We start from the raw sequence: 17,684 nt of genomic DNA, 5'->3' as shown, positions 1-17,684 counted from the left end.
TATTTTATACTGTCTACTACTAATACCATCAACCATAATGATCAATTTCTTGCACCCTCCACCTCTACACTTCTTGTTCTTTCTTTCTTGTTTCATTTATTTGTTGATTGCCCCTACCAGTGGTTCCCCACTTTGATACTGGAGTACCTCTTGCTTTGAATATTTTAGTATTCTCCCAGTCCTACCACCCACTTCTATTGGGAAAGGCTGTAAATTGTCTAATTAGTTAAATGGGAAATGCTGAGAGCAGAGAAAACTCTGTGCACAGCAAGGCAGTGGTCCTCCAGGGCTGGGAACCAATGTGCTAGCTACTGTATCTGTAAGCATTATATGAGCTAATGAAAAAAATGAAGCTATTTTGCAAAAAAAAAGTCTTTTTTATCCTTTAAATGAAAAAAAAAGGTAATGCATTTGTGTTCATAGCATTCCCAGCTTTTGTAATCCTTGATCTGTCTCCCTTCCTGTGTAGGATGGAAGAGTGTGACGATGGGAATCTCTTAGATAGGGATGGCTGCTCCAAAAAGTGCACCATGGAGCCAGGCTTCAACTGTGTGGGTGAGTGACAGAGAGACAATAGAGCAATAACAGAATGGAAATAATGACTCCCATCTTTCATAGCAATAGGAAGCAGACAACTACTGTATATGAGTGCAACTATGAGAGAGCACTGCTGGTGTTGGTGCTGATGTTTCAGGTCCTTCCTTTTAATAAAGACTTTAAGTAAGTATAAACTGTTTTCTAGGAAACACCTATCCCTTTGGAACTAAAATCTTGGGGCGATAAGAACATAGTGAACATGACTATGAAGGCCCACCTGCTTAATAATCTTGGACACTAGGGTGTAAACTGTATTCATTTTAAAGGGAGAATTTTCATAAAACTCATAAAGTTGCACCATGTGTTTGGACTGTGGGAGGAAACCGGAGTACCCGGAGAAAACCCACCAAGCACGGGGAGAACATGCAAGTCCCTGACTTATTCTAATTCGGGAGCACGTCTGTAAGTCCGATTTGTTCTTAAGTCCAACAAAGTGACCCTAACACACCTTTGACACGAATGTACAATGTAAAGCATACTTATCCACTTGACTAATTCTGTTTCCTTTCCCCTCACTGCCATCATATGGCCAAAAACTGTTATCACACCTAATGAAATCTCACACATCAAATGTAACAGTGTTGTCTCTGCGCCTTTAAATCGCGAGGGGAATCCCGGACAGCATTTAGTCTCAGATCTGTTTTCCAGTGTATTGGACTGTTTTGTTAAGGATTTTCCGAAATCAGGACAGCTTTACAGGAAAGCCATTTTCTATCATCGTGCTCCTGGACTGATTCATTGAAACTGGTGAGACCGACTCATTTCTCCCGTACAGTATACTATACATATTGAAGTTAAATCAAAAATGATATTTTAAGTGGCCTATTTACAGTACATAGGAGTTATGTGCATGAAGTTCACACCTTAGAGGTTGCCAGACCTTTCTCATGAGGTGTCAGAGAAGGAATTATTTTTTAAATAAACTGTTAGGAAGTGTAATGTTGTTATGAAAAGCACAGAAAAAATCACTTAACAAGATGATTTAAATAATCAAATAATACAGATATTTCGGTCATCAGTACTCTGTTTTAAATACTAGGCACAACTTATACTTATTAAACTATTCAGAAATCTAAATCTAGATAAAAAAAATATTTTTCAATTTTTTCCAAAACTGCACAAATATATAGGACTTTCTCTGACTCAAACAAATCTCCAAAATATAAAAGCGCTCCACAGGGAGGACGGAGGCTATCACATGATTTCTCCGAGACAGGTGATACCTCTTTTTAAACTTTTGCTCATACACTCATATCCCCACAGGAGATCATAAAATAATTGGCTTATCAGCCATTCACCAGTACGTCTGTCTACATGGACAACATTTCTTCAGTCCAAATTAATTTATAACTGTTTACAAGGATGCTGATTCTATAAGATAGGAGTTTACATTTTCAAACTGTTTAATCAGAAATCAGAATAAAACTTATGTGAAATTAATAGTGGTTCTGCAGAGCCCAAGATATGTCGTGTGGAAAAAAATTAATAAACCATGTGCACGGATTAATGATCCATACAACTTGAAGGTGATGTTTAGCTTCCCAACTTTCCTGATGAATTATTTCTTTTGCATTATGTAAGGTTGGAAGGCTTTTTTGGGATTGGTTAAATGCAGTCACAGACGCATCTAGTAACAAATAAGATTATATGACAGTTTGCCATCAATATCCCTCCAGATATCTGAGTGATGCTGTGTGAGAGGGATAGGTGACAGCATCAAACTGTCTCACATCTATTTATCAAAATGCCTAACTAAACAAAAGCTAGACTGAAACAGCGCTAGTCAATACAGTAGTGTAATACTCGCAGTACAAAGCTGGTTTTGAATAATCCAGGAATAAATAGATATCTACTGCCGAGAATAACTGACATGACATCACTTTTGGATTTCTGTTGCAGTAGATATAGTATGGAAGCAAAACAAAACAAGTAAGAAAAGCCCTGGAATGACTCTGTGACCCTTCCTTCACACATATAAACATGCAGTGTAGATACCCAGCCAATGTTCATGGAGTGGATGTGTTTTTAATTTGGTTCTGGAGTCCATTCATCAATCACCTCATCTCTGATTCACCATCTTCTTACCGGGCATGTAACTCATTCATGTGTGCCAGCCGTAAATGAGTTTTAATCTTTTGCGTTTAAATTGTTTTTGTGGAACTTCTTTCCCTCTTCGGTCAATCTTATTGTGGCTTCATCTTTATTAGAGTGCTTTAATTTAATTTTTAACTTGTGATCTCATACCCCATTTTACTAAACTGGTATAAAAAACATCCCATGTGAAGCCTTTCCACGCCATATTTAGCACCTTACACTGTACCTTATCTTCATCCCTCTGCCGAGCAGTGAGAATCAAATAAATTTTTGGCATTAAGGTTAGTGTTGATTGGCTTAGGTTTTCTCTTTCTCACAGGTCAGCCCAGCCATTGCTACTTTCATGATGGTGATGGTGTGTGTGAGGAATTTGAGAGAGGCTTCAGTGTTCAGGACTGTGGCTTCTTTACCCCAAATGGCTTCATCGACCAATGGGCTTCTAATGCAACAGCTTCCCATCAGGACTGGCGGTGCCCTGCATTGTCTGCAACAGGGGAACCCAATCTCACTCTGGTAATGTTATGCACAATTTGGGACTGGGGCAGTTTACAGTCCAGTGCTACATCTTGTACAATGTTTTGGAAGTACTATTACCCCACTTTAGTCATACAGAAACATTTACTGTACTGATTCAAGATTCATTTTTATTTGCCACTCCACGCACACAGACCCAAGGTGGAAATCGAACTCGGACCCTGCAGGTGCAAGGCGACAATGCTAACAAAGTCACTGTGCCACCTACTGTAATATAATTTTTAATTAAATATTAATATTGAAGAAAATAAATAAATGAAATATTAAAATACAACTTGGAGCATTATAAAACTGCTGCCTGTCTCAGACATTTTTGTCTGTTTTTTTTCTTCTTTTTCTTCTTCGTTTTTTTCTTGAAAGTTTATTTTTGCTCTCACGAAGTTGTCGTGAGAGTTTGGTGCATTCGAATGGCCTCAGTCACAGTAACAAATTGTGTAGTCTCTGATCCCTCATCTGGCGCAGTCGATAAGTGTATGATCCATGTTTTTTGAGTCATCATAATTTTTTTTTAAAAATCTGCAGACGCTTGTCACTTAGTGTATACTCCCAATCTTTTCAGGATTTTTTGGGGATTGTGAAAGTCAGCAAGTATATCCCCCGCTTAAGACTTTTTACATTCCTGTTTATTTCAGTCCTCTAATTGGTTCAACTTTAATACAGTCTGGAGATATTTTGCTTCAGGGACTACTTCAAATGTAACAGATCAAATAAATGTATTGTTTGGCTGAGTCTCAAGTGTTTTACCAGGCTAATGAGCACACTGCATTGGGTGTAAAATATTGGCTTTAAATACCATATGTTACACTGTACGTTTTCAGCTCTGGTCCAGGAGAACCCACTCACCTGCAAATTTTGCCATTTTCTCAGCTAATTAGTGACTCTTCTATTGAAGTTGGTGTAAAGGAGCTGGGAAAACACTACTAAAGGGTACTGCAGGGCCTGTGCCTTATGTAATGCAAGTATAGCTAACAGGGAGCCGAATGGCATTCAGCAACTGTCTCTGAGCAAGTGTAACTGCTATTATTTAATAATTGTTTATTAGTATAATAGTATATTAATACAATAAAATATATTTATTATAGCTAGGTCATTAACATATTTTCTAATTTTCATTTTTTTATTAGATGTGCAGATCTCAGTATGTTGAAATGAATGATGCACTGATGCGGGATGCCTGGGTCCCCTGCACAGCCTTGTCTCAACTCAGCAGTTACAATGGCCAGGAGCAGCCTGTGTGGCTTAGGGTATGCACTGCAATTAAAGGTAAATTTTTAAAGAATGAGAGAACACACAAAGATCAAATGAGCTCAGTTTGTTCCCCTCTCTGTGTTTTGGTCAGGTGGGATTTGAGAGGCCTGGGGTTGCAGCCTCCATTCTCCTCTATCTGGCCTATGATGGAGAAATGCAGAACACTGGACAGCAGTGCAAGAAAACAGTGTCTATCCAACTCTGTGACACTAATGGCAAAAACCACATACTTGGTACATTTCATAGACCACTTATTTACATAAAATCAGTTTGGCTAAGATATAATATAACTTTGTAAGCTACATGTTCATTAACTGTGTGAGCAAACTTGGCTAACCATGGCTTTGTGTTTTTTATTTATTTGCTTTTCGATTTTAAAGTGGGTATAGACCATTTGCACTTGATGTCAAGATGTCTGTCTGCAATGGGTCAAACCCACTTCTCTACCGCAAAAGGGATGTTACTGAATGCAAATGCCAAAACTCAAATCCAAACCAGTAGCACTTTCAGCAATATAACATTCTGATAACATTATGTCATCCTAAACCACACTTTTTCACTTTATTTATCGCTTCAAAGTCATTCAGAATCGCCTTTTGACCCTGCTTTTGGTTAATGTGAACAACAAAGCTAACTAGCTTCTTCTATTTTTGATGTTATTTGGAATTTAATCCTGGGCCAGTTTGCTTAATGCAGCGATGCTCTACGGCTTAGAGACAGTGGCACTGAAGAAAAGACAGGAGGCAGAGTTGGAGGTAGCAGAGCTGAAGATGTTGAGGTTCTCTTTGGGAGTGACAAGGATGGATAGGATCAAGAATGGGTTCATCAGAGGGACAACCCATGTTAGATGTTTTGGAGATAAAGTCAGAGAGGCCAGATTGAGGTGGTTTGGACATGTTCAATGAAGAGATTGTGAGTATATCGGTAGAAGGATGCTGAGGTTGGAACTGCCAGGCAGGAGGTCTAGAGGAAGACCAAAAAGGAGATTTATGGATGAGAGAGGACATGAAGTTAGTTGGTGTGAGAGAAGAGGATGCAGAGGATAGGGTTAGATGGAGGCAAATGATTCGCTGTGGCGACCCCTAAAAGGAAACAACCGAAAGACAAAGAAGAAGAAGAAGCCAGTTAGTTAGATATTACTGAGAAAGCTTGAAATGACAGTATTGGTTAACCTGCACAGCATAAGCGCAGCTTGTTACTTAGCATTGTCTCGTTTGCAACGGAAGCTCTGAATGAGCTAACACTATAACTAATCAGTGCCACCAAATCCAGGAGGACACATATAATTGTCCAGAAGCGATACATTGCTTAGGTTACTTTTTTATTTGTGTGGGAAATCATCAGGTAATCCTGTAGGTTAGCAGGTAATCTTTTAGTTATTTTTTGGTCTCCAAAATACACCTTGAACATAATTATCCATAAAAATACACAATAGCCTAAAGTTTTTTAACAGATTTTCCTCCTCCACTGTTGTAACTGACGACATTAGTAGTCACATCTCTGCAAAAGCAGACAGCAGGCCTGCAGCATTTTCACTAATCGTGCGTCTTGTTTTCATCAACATATCAGTGTTGGACAAATAATCCAAAACTACAGCAGGGTCCAACTATCTAAAACCACATAATCTGAGTTTGTTTGTTTGTTTGTTTTATTTAAAATGGAAAATGAACAGAAGGTTTTTATCATTTTAAAATGTATTAAAAATAAAACGAAGAAAGTAAGTCCTCAGGATCCCACACTATTTCCTGTCTAAATGCAAGGAAATGTGCGATAGTGACCATGTTAACTGCTTTGTACAAAATGTCTCTTCTTTCAGAGCATGTGTTCAGACTGAACAGTTTGATCCAAAATGAATTCTAGGAATCTTTTTTGCACAAAAACTTGTGAAGTCTATACCACATTACAGCCAAAAAGGGACATACCAAATACTAACCTCCTTATTCATGGAAATATTTGTGAGATTCTATTTTTCAATAAAGCCACTGTCGATACTATCATTTGGAATGACCAATGTTATATTTAATTAAAGAAGAATGCAGAATCATGTCAAGTACACGCTGGAAACGATGTCAGGCACAACCTCCAGAATAAATTATGGCCTACATACATGGCCACAACAGATTTCTATTCCCCATCCGCACATTCGGGTTCACCTAATTACTGAATGTGCACCTGGTCTCAATCATGCAGACTTGCACTAACAGAAAGGGACTCACAGTTTTTTGGTAGCGTGGTAGACATTCTGAGTTCGCTAAAGTTCCATTCAATACTTTAATTGTGGATAAAATAATTGTCTCCATGGTTTTTCGTCTCTGGAATTTTTTTAGATAACGACTCCTGCTTCTGCTCGCTGATATCTCTTACAAACTGCATTTTTAGTGGTCTTAGACGTTTGGACCCACTGTATATAATATGTATGCAGTGTCCTAATCTATTTCAAATGGACACTTTTATTATTTATGGAACACAGACATGGTGGAAGTCATGGTTTGAAGTAGGCCAATTTCAGATCTCTGAAATTGGAACTTATTGATAATTAAATGTGTGTGTGTGTGTGTGTGTGTGTGTGTGCAGGTACCTATGAGCTGTCATGCCAGCGTAATCCCTTGGTGGTAAATGTGACCCACAACCTGAGCACACCCTTCTTCCAGACTGCTGCTTTGTTGCTGAACTTCTCTACTGTTCATGTGGCAGTGCTAGGTGTGGCACTGCGTACATCCTGCCATCTCAGTCCCCTCGCCCTGACTGGGTGCGCCGAGGGTGGGCTCTTCCACGTCTTCACACATACTCACACACAAATTACTTAAGATGTCACTCTTGAAAAAAAAAAATACCATACCTGAATTGCAGCTGCATGTTATTGATTATTCATAGTCATACAACCAGGTTCACAATGATTTTCCTGATTTGCTGATTTTATTTGAATGGAAGTAAATATGCAAAACAATGATTCCCAATTCCAGTTTTAAATAAATGCCTTTCAGTTTCGAGTTGAATCAAATGTGATAGAAATAAGGTGTTCTACCTGCTTTGCTTCCAGACCTCAAGAGTGGCTTTCTTAAGATCTAGTGAAGTTTGCTTGTTTTCTTGCCACAGAGAATTATTTCCATTTTTTTAAATACATGACTGTAGCTCAGCAGCAATTGTGAATGATTTAAAGCCTGATATTATGACTGGTACTAAAGTTGAAACGGTATGGTGGCTTAGTGGTTTGCACTATTGCTTTACACCGTAAGGTCCTGGTTTCGATTCCCATCTCGTGCCTGTGTGCATGGAGTATGCATGTTCTCTCCATGCTTGGTGGGTTTCCGCTGGGTTTTCCATTTTCCTCTCACAGTCCAAGGACATGTTTATTTCCATTTCCAAGTTCCCTGTAGTGTGTGTGAATGTTCACCGGAGGTCCTACCACAGTTGTACAAAATGGGACTAAATACACCATTGGCCTCCATGGATCCTAATTGGACTACAGAGGTTCCTAGATGGATGCATGGATTTGAAGTTGGAGCTGGATTTTGCTGATAAAATACCTAGTATAATTTACGGTATAAAAGCCAACATGGGAATGTCTCTGAATCTACTAACTGCATTAGACAGCACAGTCTTGCATACAAAAAAAACCATTTAACACTAGTTTCAGTGGAACATGAATAAACACTAAATTTAAGATATACCCTGTGATGGATTGGCACCATGTCCAGGTTTCAAGTGACCCCATACAGGATAAGCGTTATAGAGAATGAGTGAGTAAGTGAATAAATTTAAGATAAAAGCTGCCAGTACAGACACGATTTGTGGTATGCTCTGATATGAATCCAACACTACTACTGCTTGTAATAAACTTCTCAGAATCTTTGATTGAACTACATTGCAGTTGTCAATACAGATTTCTTTAAAAGCCCTGGCAACAATTATGGAATCAGCACAAAGAGGATTTTTCACTAGCTTTCTGTTTCATAGCTGAACATTTTGTCTTTGCAAAACACACCTCAAACAAATTAAATTATGGAGCATTTTTATGGAAGCAATGCATTATGAGAAAAGAATTGACAATTGTTGTTGCTTGACAAATGTTTTGTTTCAATTGGCCAGGTCAAACAGTTAATTAAGGTTAAGCACTCATTTTTAACTGCAGACTAATTATCATTTTTAGATTTCCACCAGTATTTGTTTTAGAAATTACAAGATAATTCCATAAGTTGTTGCTCTATTTGATCTGAAAAATTAAATAAACACATAAAAAATTTCAAAACAATTTGTTTAAGGCGTGTTTTACAAAGCAGCATGTTCAGATGTTAGAGATGAAGACTGGATATTAACATAGCGCAGACACAAGGAAAGACATTTAAGCAATGTCACACAAGAGGGAGTGCTGTTGTACTGACTATCAGCCCAGCTGTGTTGCAGCTGTAGGCATAAGTGTGTGGCCTGAGAATCAAAGATACCACAGATGTGACAGCACAACCTCAAGTGTGATATTGCTTTTTTTCCACAGTTCCACAAATACTGTTTATTATTAACAGATTATGATTTGTTCGTTTATTTAACTAGTTCTGTTACTTGGCCAACACTTTTCCTTTCACAATAGGCAGAACTAGCACTGAACGGACAACCAGTTGGTGTAACAGGTAACGGGTAAATGTGGTTTTAAATTCTTACTGGTACCATATAGCCTAAAGTTGAGAAGAATAAACCATGGAAGTGATAGGCAGTCCTGATTTAAATTTATTCAACTTTAGAATATCAGGTAACTTTTGGAGTTAAAAAAAGTTGTACAATTACGTGTTCCATACACTAAGTGTTAGAGAGTGTCAGGGGTTAGTGAGGGTTTGGGATTCAGCCTTGTGTTAGAAGCTAGTTACTGTAGCTTTGTAGCTTGTGTAAGCTGTAAACTAAACGACACTGACAGTTTAGGGGCAATTTGGACTGACTTAGAAACAACTGCTTTTTCCTCTTTCTAGTACTATGGGCCTTACCGACCTACTTTCACTCATGCTGGCAACCGATAGTTAGTGTAATTAGCTGCACGCACTATGTGCTTAGAACTTGGCGGCAGGCTTAGCATGATGTCTTTAAAGTCAGTCACTGGAATTAGCAGAGGGTGAAGCTGGGCTTGGCTGGGATGGTACAGGGCTGAGCATGATACAGAACTGTTTGACAGTACAGAGTCTGGCTCAGTTGGGGCAGAGCGTGGGTCAAGCGGTGCAAGATTAATCTTGGACAGAGCAATGTTAGGCTAAAAGCAAAGCAGGGCACAGCTGGAACATGGTGTGGCATTCCTGGACAAGGTTAACACATCAATGGAAAAGGGAATGGCTTGCTGGGGAAGGCCAGGGCTTTGCTGCGCCAGAGCCTGGCTTTGCTGAAATAAGGCACAGCAATGTCATGGCACTACTGAGAAAGAAGATTTGATAGGGCTTTTCATGATTCCAGAAAGCCAGGGCATGATTTGCACTTTTTCATGGGAAGTTGTATCATTGACCTTTGCAGAAACAGGGCTTGGCTATGCCTGAAACCTGTTGTGGGGGTTCATCTCGCTGAGCTCTTCAGGGTGCTGGGCTGTGGAAATAACTAGGTTGACCTCCTCAGGCAGTGGAACTTTAGTGGAAGAGTAGTTTTGGAGGCCAAAGTTGACCTCCACAGGGCACTGAGCAGGGAGCATGGCCGGGAGCAAAAGCATCACCAGGGCCCTGAGCAGAGTGGACTTGTCTAAACTTCCTGCTTCCCATACCATGTGCCAGTGAAGTAAGCTTTACTCGGGACACCGTTGCAGTCTGTGCAGTCAGCCTTTCAGCAGTGCATGGAATGGGGAGTCACCATGTCAACCTCATCCCAACACCTTGGTGACCTGTGTTAAAACACCTTGTGGCATGTCATCAGGCTGACTCACTTGTTCTTTGCTGCTGGTCTGTCTTTGAAGCATCATGCAGAATCTAGAGGTTAGGGCTGGAAAATGAAGTTTATTAAGCAGAATTCGAATTGATAATTAGAAGCAAAAGCAAAACAGAAAAACTAGGTTGAATCCTTTGAGGTAGGAACTTGAATGCTAGAATAATTACCATTAGCAGCATGCTAACCTCTAAATGAGACCAACCAGGAGGAAATGAAACACCTAAAAGCAATTGGGAGGGAACATTCTAGAGGTTAGGGCTAGTTATAGGGAGGTTATAATCACATCTATACATAAAGGTGAAAACTAAAGTCCACCAATCTAACATAGCTTTAAAGGTTACCTGAGAGGACCATGAGCAGTTTGTGCGCTCTTCTGTCACACAAACTCTTCTGGGCTCTTCTGTCTATTGAGTCTTCTTCCACTGACTAAAGGAATTATTACTGTAAATGTACTTGTATGTAGTTCAAGAGGATTTTTTTAATGAAATGGCTCATGTCATATTCTGATTATCCCTTTGGTGGCGCTGAGAGGACTGTACTGTAGCATGCTGAAAGTAAAAAAGTGGTTATATAGAGCTTACCACCTACCATTTTTACAGATGTTGCTTTATAGCAGCCTGGGTGCTTTGTGATGAGTCAAGAATTACTCAAATGTTGAGTGATTCTTATCCTTAACAACGACAGTATCAGCAACTGAGTGATTGTCATTCTAAAAAAAAGAGAGACCTTTAATTTTTATAATAGGTATACCTCAACTATGAGAAACAAAATAATAAAAATAAATTCAGAAAATCGCATTGTGGGATTTTTAAAGAATTTATTTGCAAATTAGGGTGGAAAATAAGTATTTGGTCAATAACAAAATTTCATCTCAATACTTTGTTATATACCCTTCGTTGGCAATGACAGAGGTCAAACGTTTTCTGTAAGTCTTCACAAGGTTTTCACACACTGTTGCTGGTATTTTGGCCCATTCTTGTTGATGTTTTGGGGCTGTCGCTGGGCAACACGGACTTTTAACTCCTTTTAAAGCTTTCCTATGGGGTTGAGATCTGGAGACTGGCTAGGCCACTCCAGGAGCTTAAAATGATTCTTACGAAGCCACTCCTTTGTTGCAGTGTGTTTGGGATCATTATCATGCTGAAAGACCCAGCCATGTTTCATCTTCAATGCCCTTGCTGATGGAAGGAGGTTTTCACTCAAAATCTCACGATGTATGGCCCCATTTATTCATTCCTTTACACGGATCAGTCGTTCTGGTCCTTTTGCAGAAAAACAGCTCCAAAGCATGATGTTTCCACCCCCATGCTTCACAGTAGGTATGGTGTTCTTTGGATGCAACTTAGCATTATTTCTCCTTCAAACACAAAGTTCTATTTTGATTTCATCTGACCATATGACATTCTCCCAATACTCTTTTGGATTATCCAAATGCTTTCTAGCAAACTTCAGATGGGCCTGGACATGTACTGAGCAGTGGAACACGTCTGCTACGGCAGGATTTGAGTCCCTGGCGGCCCAGTGTGTTACTGATGGTAGCCTTTGTTACTTTGGTCGCAGCTCTCTGCAGGTCATTCACTAGGTCCCCCCGTGTGGTTCTGGGATTTTTGCCCACAGTTCTTGTGATCTTTTTGACCAAATGTGGTGAGATCTTGCGTGGAGCCCCAGATCGAGGGAGATTGTCAGGTCTTGTATGTCTTCCATTTTCTAATAATTGCTCCCACAGTTGATTTCTTCTCACCAAGCTGATTACCTACTGCAGATTCAGTCTTCCCAGCAGGTCTACAATTTTGTTTCTGGTGTCCTTTGACAGCTCTTTGGTCTTGGCCATGGTGGAGTTTGGAGTCTGACTGTTCGAGGTTGTGGACAGGTGTCTTTTATACTGATAACAGATGCCATTAATACAGGTAACCCGTAATGACCAAATACTTATTTTCCACCATAATTTGTAAATAAATTCTTTAAAAATCCTACAATCTGATTTTCTGCATTTTTTTCCTTATTTAGTCTCTCATAGTTGAGGTATACCTATGATGAAAATTACAGGCCTCTCTCATATTTTTAAGTGGAAGAACTTGCACAATTGATGGCTGACTAAATTCTTTTTTGCCCCACTGTATTTATTTATTATTAATTATTCACCATCGGGACAATTTATAGGGCAGCCATGTTCTATCATAGTGCTCACGGACTATTCATTGAAACCGGTGAGGCCGACTCATTTCTCTGGCACACCCACACGCACACACATACCAGACTTGAAAACACACTAAAAATATTGTATATAATTGTTGATATTCGGTGCACTGCGGTGTCTATTTTTTGTACAATACACATGAACTACTTTCACGATTTGTTCGCATATACATGTACAAATGTTCGTAGACTTACGGAATGTTCTAGAAAATTTGTAACTCGGATGTTCCTAAGTCAGGGACTTACTGTCCAAGAATATGGCATTGGTCCAAACATTGTTCAAGGGACATTCACAGGACTGAAATAAAACACTCCTTAATGTCGGTTTTTTAGGTGTGTGCGAAGACCATGCACTGTGGACTCCTGCAGTGCTGTCAAAGTAGAGCACGCTTCAGTTAACTGCACCCCCATTCTGGACCCCACACACTGTTCCATTACATGCCACAGAGGATACACACTGCACAGCCTCAGTGGCTTGGGCTTTTATCTGCAACAGGTACAAAGTCAACTTTATACTGATAATAAAATATGCATTTTTAAAATGTATTTAAAAAATCCTTTGTTTTCCATTTTAAAAATGGGCTGAGATAAATAATTAAATATATAAATGATATGAATAGGACTGTCAAATTAATTAAAGTACATATTGGTAATAAAATTTAGACACAAAGTTTTCAATGAATAAGTAAATGAATGTTTCAATTTGCATATTAAGCTTGATAAAAGGCATTGTGTATTTTTGTTTTATTGGAATGTTGAATTAAATTTGTACTTTTTTTGTTTTGTTCTTGAAACATTTTAAATCCCTGCTATCTCTCAATTTTTTTGTAAATTATAATTTAATTATTTGCTGTATGGATTAAACATACTCAACTTGATAATGGTGATAATTGACAGCAGCCTCATCTTTGTGTTTTTATTATTATTATTATTATTTTTATTGTTATTATTATTACTTATCCATGGGCACTATTCTAGTTGGTGTTGATTGAATAGTTCTTCCATAAACAGTATTGCCAAGTGCTAGTGTAGATGCCTTCAGTATTGCTTTACAGTGCAGAGATAAATAAAAACTTGGAATTATAAATCAGGAATCTGGAATTAGATGTGTCCAAACCTTTTGACTGATAGTGTGTATAATCTTAATACTGTATAGTAATTCTACAAAGAAAGAGACACAGGATATACAGGTCCTTCTCAAAAAATTAGCATATTGTGATAAAGTTTATTATTTTCTGTAATGTACTGATAAACATTAGACTTTCATATATTTTAGATCCATTACACACAACTGAAGTAGGTCAAGCCTTTTAATTATTTTAATATTGATGATTTTGGCATACAGCTCATGAATCTTAGAAAATTAGCATATCATGAAAAGGTTCTCTAAACGAGCTATTAACCTAATCATCTGAATCAACTAATTAACTCTAAACACCTGCAAAAGATTCCTGAGGCTTTTAAAAACTCCCAGCCTGGTTCATTACTCAAAACCGCAATCATGGGTAAGACTGCCGACCTGACTGCTGTCCAGAAGGCCATCATTAACACCCTCAAGCAAGAGGGTAAGACAAAGAAAGAAATTTCTGAATGAATAGGCTGTTCCCAGAGTGCTGTATCAAGGCACCTCAGTGGGAAGTTTGTGGGAAGGAAAAAGTGTGGCAGAAAACGCTGCACAACGAGAAGAGGTGACCGGACCCTGAGGAAAATTGTGGAGAAGGACCGATTCCAGACCTTGGGGGACCTGCGGAAGCAGTGGACTGAGTCTGGAGTAGAAACATCCAGAGCCACCGTGTACAGGCGTGTGCAGGAAATGGGCTACAGGTGCCGCATTCCCCAGGTCAAGCCACTTTTGAAACAGAAACAGCAGCAGAAGCGCCTGACCTGGGCTACAGAGAAGCAGCACTGGACGGTTGCTCAGTGGTCCAAAGTACTTTTTTTCGGATGAAAGCAAATTTTGCATGTCATTCGGAAATCAAGGTGCCAGAGTCTGGAGGAAGACTGGGGAGAGGGAAATGCCAAAATGCCTGAAGTCCAGTGTCCCACAGTCAGTGATGGTCTGGGGTGCCATGTCAGCTGCTGGTGTTGGTCCACTGTGTTATATCAAGGGCAGGGTCAATGCAGCTAGCTATCAGGAGATTTTGGAGCACTTCATGCTTCCATCTGCTGAAAAGCTTTATGGAGATGAAGATTTCATTTTTCAGCACGACCTGGCACCTGCTCACAGTGCCAAAACCACTGGTAAATTTTGGTTTACTGACCCTGGTATTACTGTGCTCAATTGGCCTGCCAACACTCCTGACCTGAACCCCATAGAGAATCTGTGGGATATTGTGAAGAGAAAGTTGAGAGACGCAAGACCCAACACTCTGGATGAGCTTAAGGCCGCTATCGAAGCATCCTGGGGCTCCATAACACCTCAGCAGTGCCACAGGCTGATTGCCTCCATGCCACACCGCATTGAAGCAGTCATTTCTGCAAAAGGATTCCCGACCAAGTATTGAGTGCATAACTGAACATAATTATTTGAAGGTTGACTTTTTTTGTATTAAAAACACTTTTCTTTTATTGGTCGGATGAAATATGCTAATTTTTTGAGATAGGAATTTTGGGTTTTCATGAGCTGTATGCCAAAATCATCAATATTAAAACAATTAAAAGGCTTGAACTACTTCAGTTGTGTGTAATGAATCTGAAATATATGAAAGTCTAATGTTTATCAGTACATTACAGAAAATAATTAACTTTATCACAATATGCAAATTTTTTGAGAAGGACCTGTAGAGGCATGAAAATTGTATAATTGGTATGAACAAATCAGTAGATGAGGGTGCATGATTAGTTTAACTAGTCATCAAGTGCTGTACATTTTCCCTTTAACATTGACTGTGTCTGCATTTGGTTCTCAGAAAGCTGTAGAGCTGAGCTGCGTCAATGGCGTTTGGGACCGTGTGGTGAGCTGTGAGCCAGTAGACTGTGGTCTGCCTGATAACTCTCATGTCTATTTTGCCTCATTCACTTGTCCTTGGGGTACTACTTTTGGCAAGCAGTGCACGTTCTCCTGCAACTCACCATCCACATTGCAAGGTAACACCCTCAGTATATTGATATTTTCTTTTTTGTTGTTGTGTTTGGGCATATTTACATATCCTCTGCATATTATTTTATAAATCCACAACATTTTTGTGTATCCTTGAAGTCTGCTTTCATTCAGCTGGGGATTTAGGGGTGTGTATATACACTGTATATATATATATGCTTGGCAGCCACCTCAGGCCCATGTCTTTGCTGTGTAAACAGGAAAGCAGGGCAGCACTTAGAGAGCAAAAAACAACTCAAAAACAAGAGCATGTTTTAAGTTTGCTGGAGAATCCCATGGAAAGGAGTCATATCCGCCCCCACTCTTCAGTCCAGGGTGGTATAAGGGTCAGATGATCTTTCTCTGTGCTCCACTGGAAGTTCATTGGGTTTATTGGATGTTTTTTTATATAACTAACTACGCACATTGATTTCAATGACTTGGATTTATAAGAAAACCTTGGACAGGCTTTTTTAAGCCCAGTTTTGCCAGTTATTCATTTTATTTCGTAGACTTTGTTTCCATTTTATTGTACCATACTCAGTAACTAGCTCATGTACTCACTGTAATACAGTATACTGGGTAACTAACTCCAGGAGCAAATGTTATGTGTGATAGTTACAGTAAGTGTGATACGTTTTATTTTAGTGCTGCATTTTAGGGCTACTAAAAATTTTTTTTAAAGAATATTATTTTAAAAGCAGTCTTCTTAAATACAGTGCCTTAAAAAAGTATTTATACCCCTAAACATATTTTTTCACAACTATAAATGTATTTTATTGGAATTTTATGTGATAGACCAACACAAAGTGGCACATACTGTAATTGTGAAGTGAAAGGTAAATAATGAATGCTTTCAAACTTTTTTACAATTAAAAATCTAAAAAGTGTGGTGTGCATTTGTATTTAGCTCCCTTTACTCTGATAGCCCTAACTAAAGTCCAGTGCAACGAATTATCTTCAGAAGCCACCAAATAGTGTCTATCTGTATCTAATTTTATCTCAGTATTTAGCTCTATTAATTATCAGAATTAACATACTGTAACGCCCTCAAAGGTTTGTTTGAGAACATTAATAAACAAACAGCATCATGAAACCCAAAGAACAAACAGGGATAAAGTTGTGGAGAACTTTAGAGTAAAGTTAAGTTCTAAAAAAATCTCCAAGGATTGAACATTTTCGGAGCAATTCATCTAAAAATGGAAAGAGTATGGTACAACTGCAAACCTACCAAGACATGGCCATCCACCTAAACTGACAGGCCGGGCAAGGAGAGAATTAATCAGAGAAGCAGCCAAGAGGTAACAGCTCAGATAGGAGAATCTATCTACAGGACAACTATTAGTTATGCACTTCACAAATCTGGCCTTTATGGAAGAGTGGCAAGAAGAAAGCGATTGCAGTTTGCGACAAGGTAGAATAGCGACATACCCCAATAGATTTGCAGCTGTAATTGCAGTAAAAGGTGGTTCTACAAAGATTGACTTAGGGGGGCTGAATACAAATGCACTATTATGATATACTTGTTTTTTCTCGGACTTGATCGGTCTCTCACATCATTCAGGAGAAATACGCATTCCAACACCTTGACTTTTTTCTTTTTAGCCTTACAGATGTTGGTTTGCTGGTGTGCTTGAGATCACTTTGCTGTTGCATGAATACATTTTGGCCAAGCTTAAGTTGCTGAACAGATGGCCCAACATTTGTCTCAAGAATATTCTGGCTTGAAGAGGAGTTCAATGTTGTCTCAATGACTACAAGTTTCCCAGGTTCTGTGGCTGCAAAACAAGCTCAAATCATCACCCTCCACCAGCAGGCTCCACAGTTTATGATCATACGCTGTGTATAGCTGGCATTGTGCATGATGATTAATTATCTTCACTTTGATCTCATTAGTCGAACTTATATTGTTCCAGAATGTTTTTTTTGTGTTTGTTTCAGATGCAGTTTTGCACACCCAAGGCTATGTTTACCTTACTAGTCTGAAATGACTAAAATCTGAATTTTTTATCATAGTGTGAAACAGATTTTTTTAAGGGCTGTCTGA

The 17,684-nt window shown here is 39.0% G+C and overlaps 1 protein-coding gene across 1 annotated transcript in view; it reads left to right on the top strand.

Annotated features, from left to right (window-relative positions):
* pappa2 (pappalysin 2) overlaps window positions 1-17,684 on the top strand; it is a 67,560-nt gene that overhangs the window by 25,037 nt on the left and 24,839 nt on the right. Inside the window, exons 10-16 of the mRNA XM_053495580.1 lie at window positions 470-555; window positions 3,011-3,204; window positions 4,350-4,469; window positions 4,565-4,706; window positions 7,048-7,222; window positions 12,892-13,054; window positions 15,468-15,645. Coding sequence (XP_053351555.1) covers window positions 470-555; window positions 3,011-3,204; window positions 4,350-4,469; window positions 4,565-4,706; window positions 7,048-7,222; window positions 12,892-13,054; window positions 15,468-15,645 — 1,058 coding nt within the window. The remainder of the gene's footprint in view (window positions 1-469; window positions 556-3,010; window positions 3,205-4,349; window positions 4,470-4,564; window positions 4,707-7,047; window positions 7,223-12,891; window positions 13,055-15,467; window positions 15,646-17,684) is intronic.

Source organism: Clarias gariepinus, chromosome 1 (genome assembly GCF_024256425.1).
Source record: "Clarias gariepinus isolate MV-2021 ecotype Netherlands chromosome 1, CGAR_prim_01v2, whole genome shotgun sequence".
Lineage (NCBI taxonomy): Eukaryota > Metazoa > Chordata > Actinopteri > Siluriformes > Clariidae > Clarias > Clarias gariepinus.
This window is presented reverse-complemented; position numbering and strand designations above follow the sequence as displayed.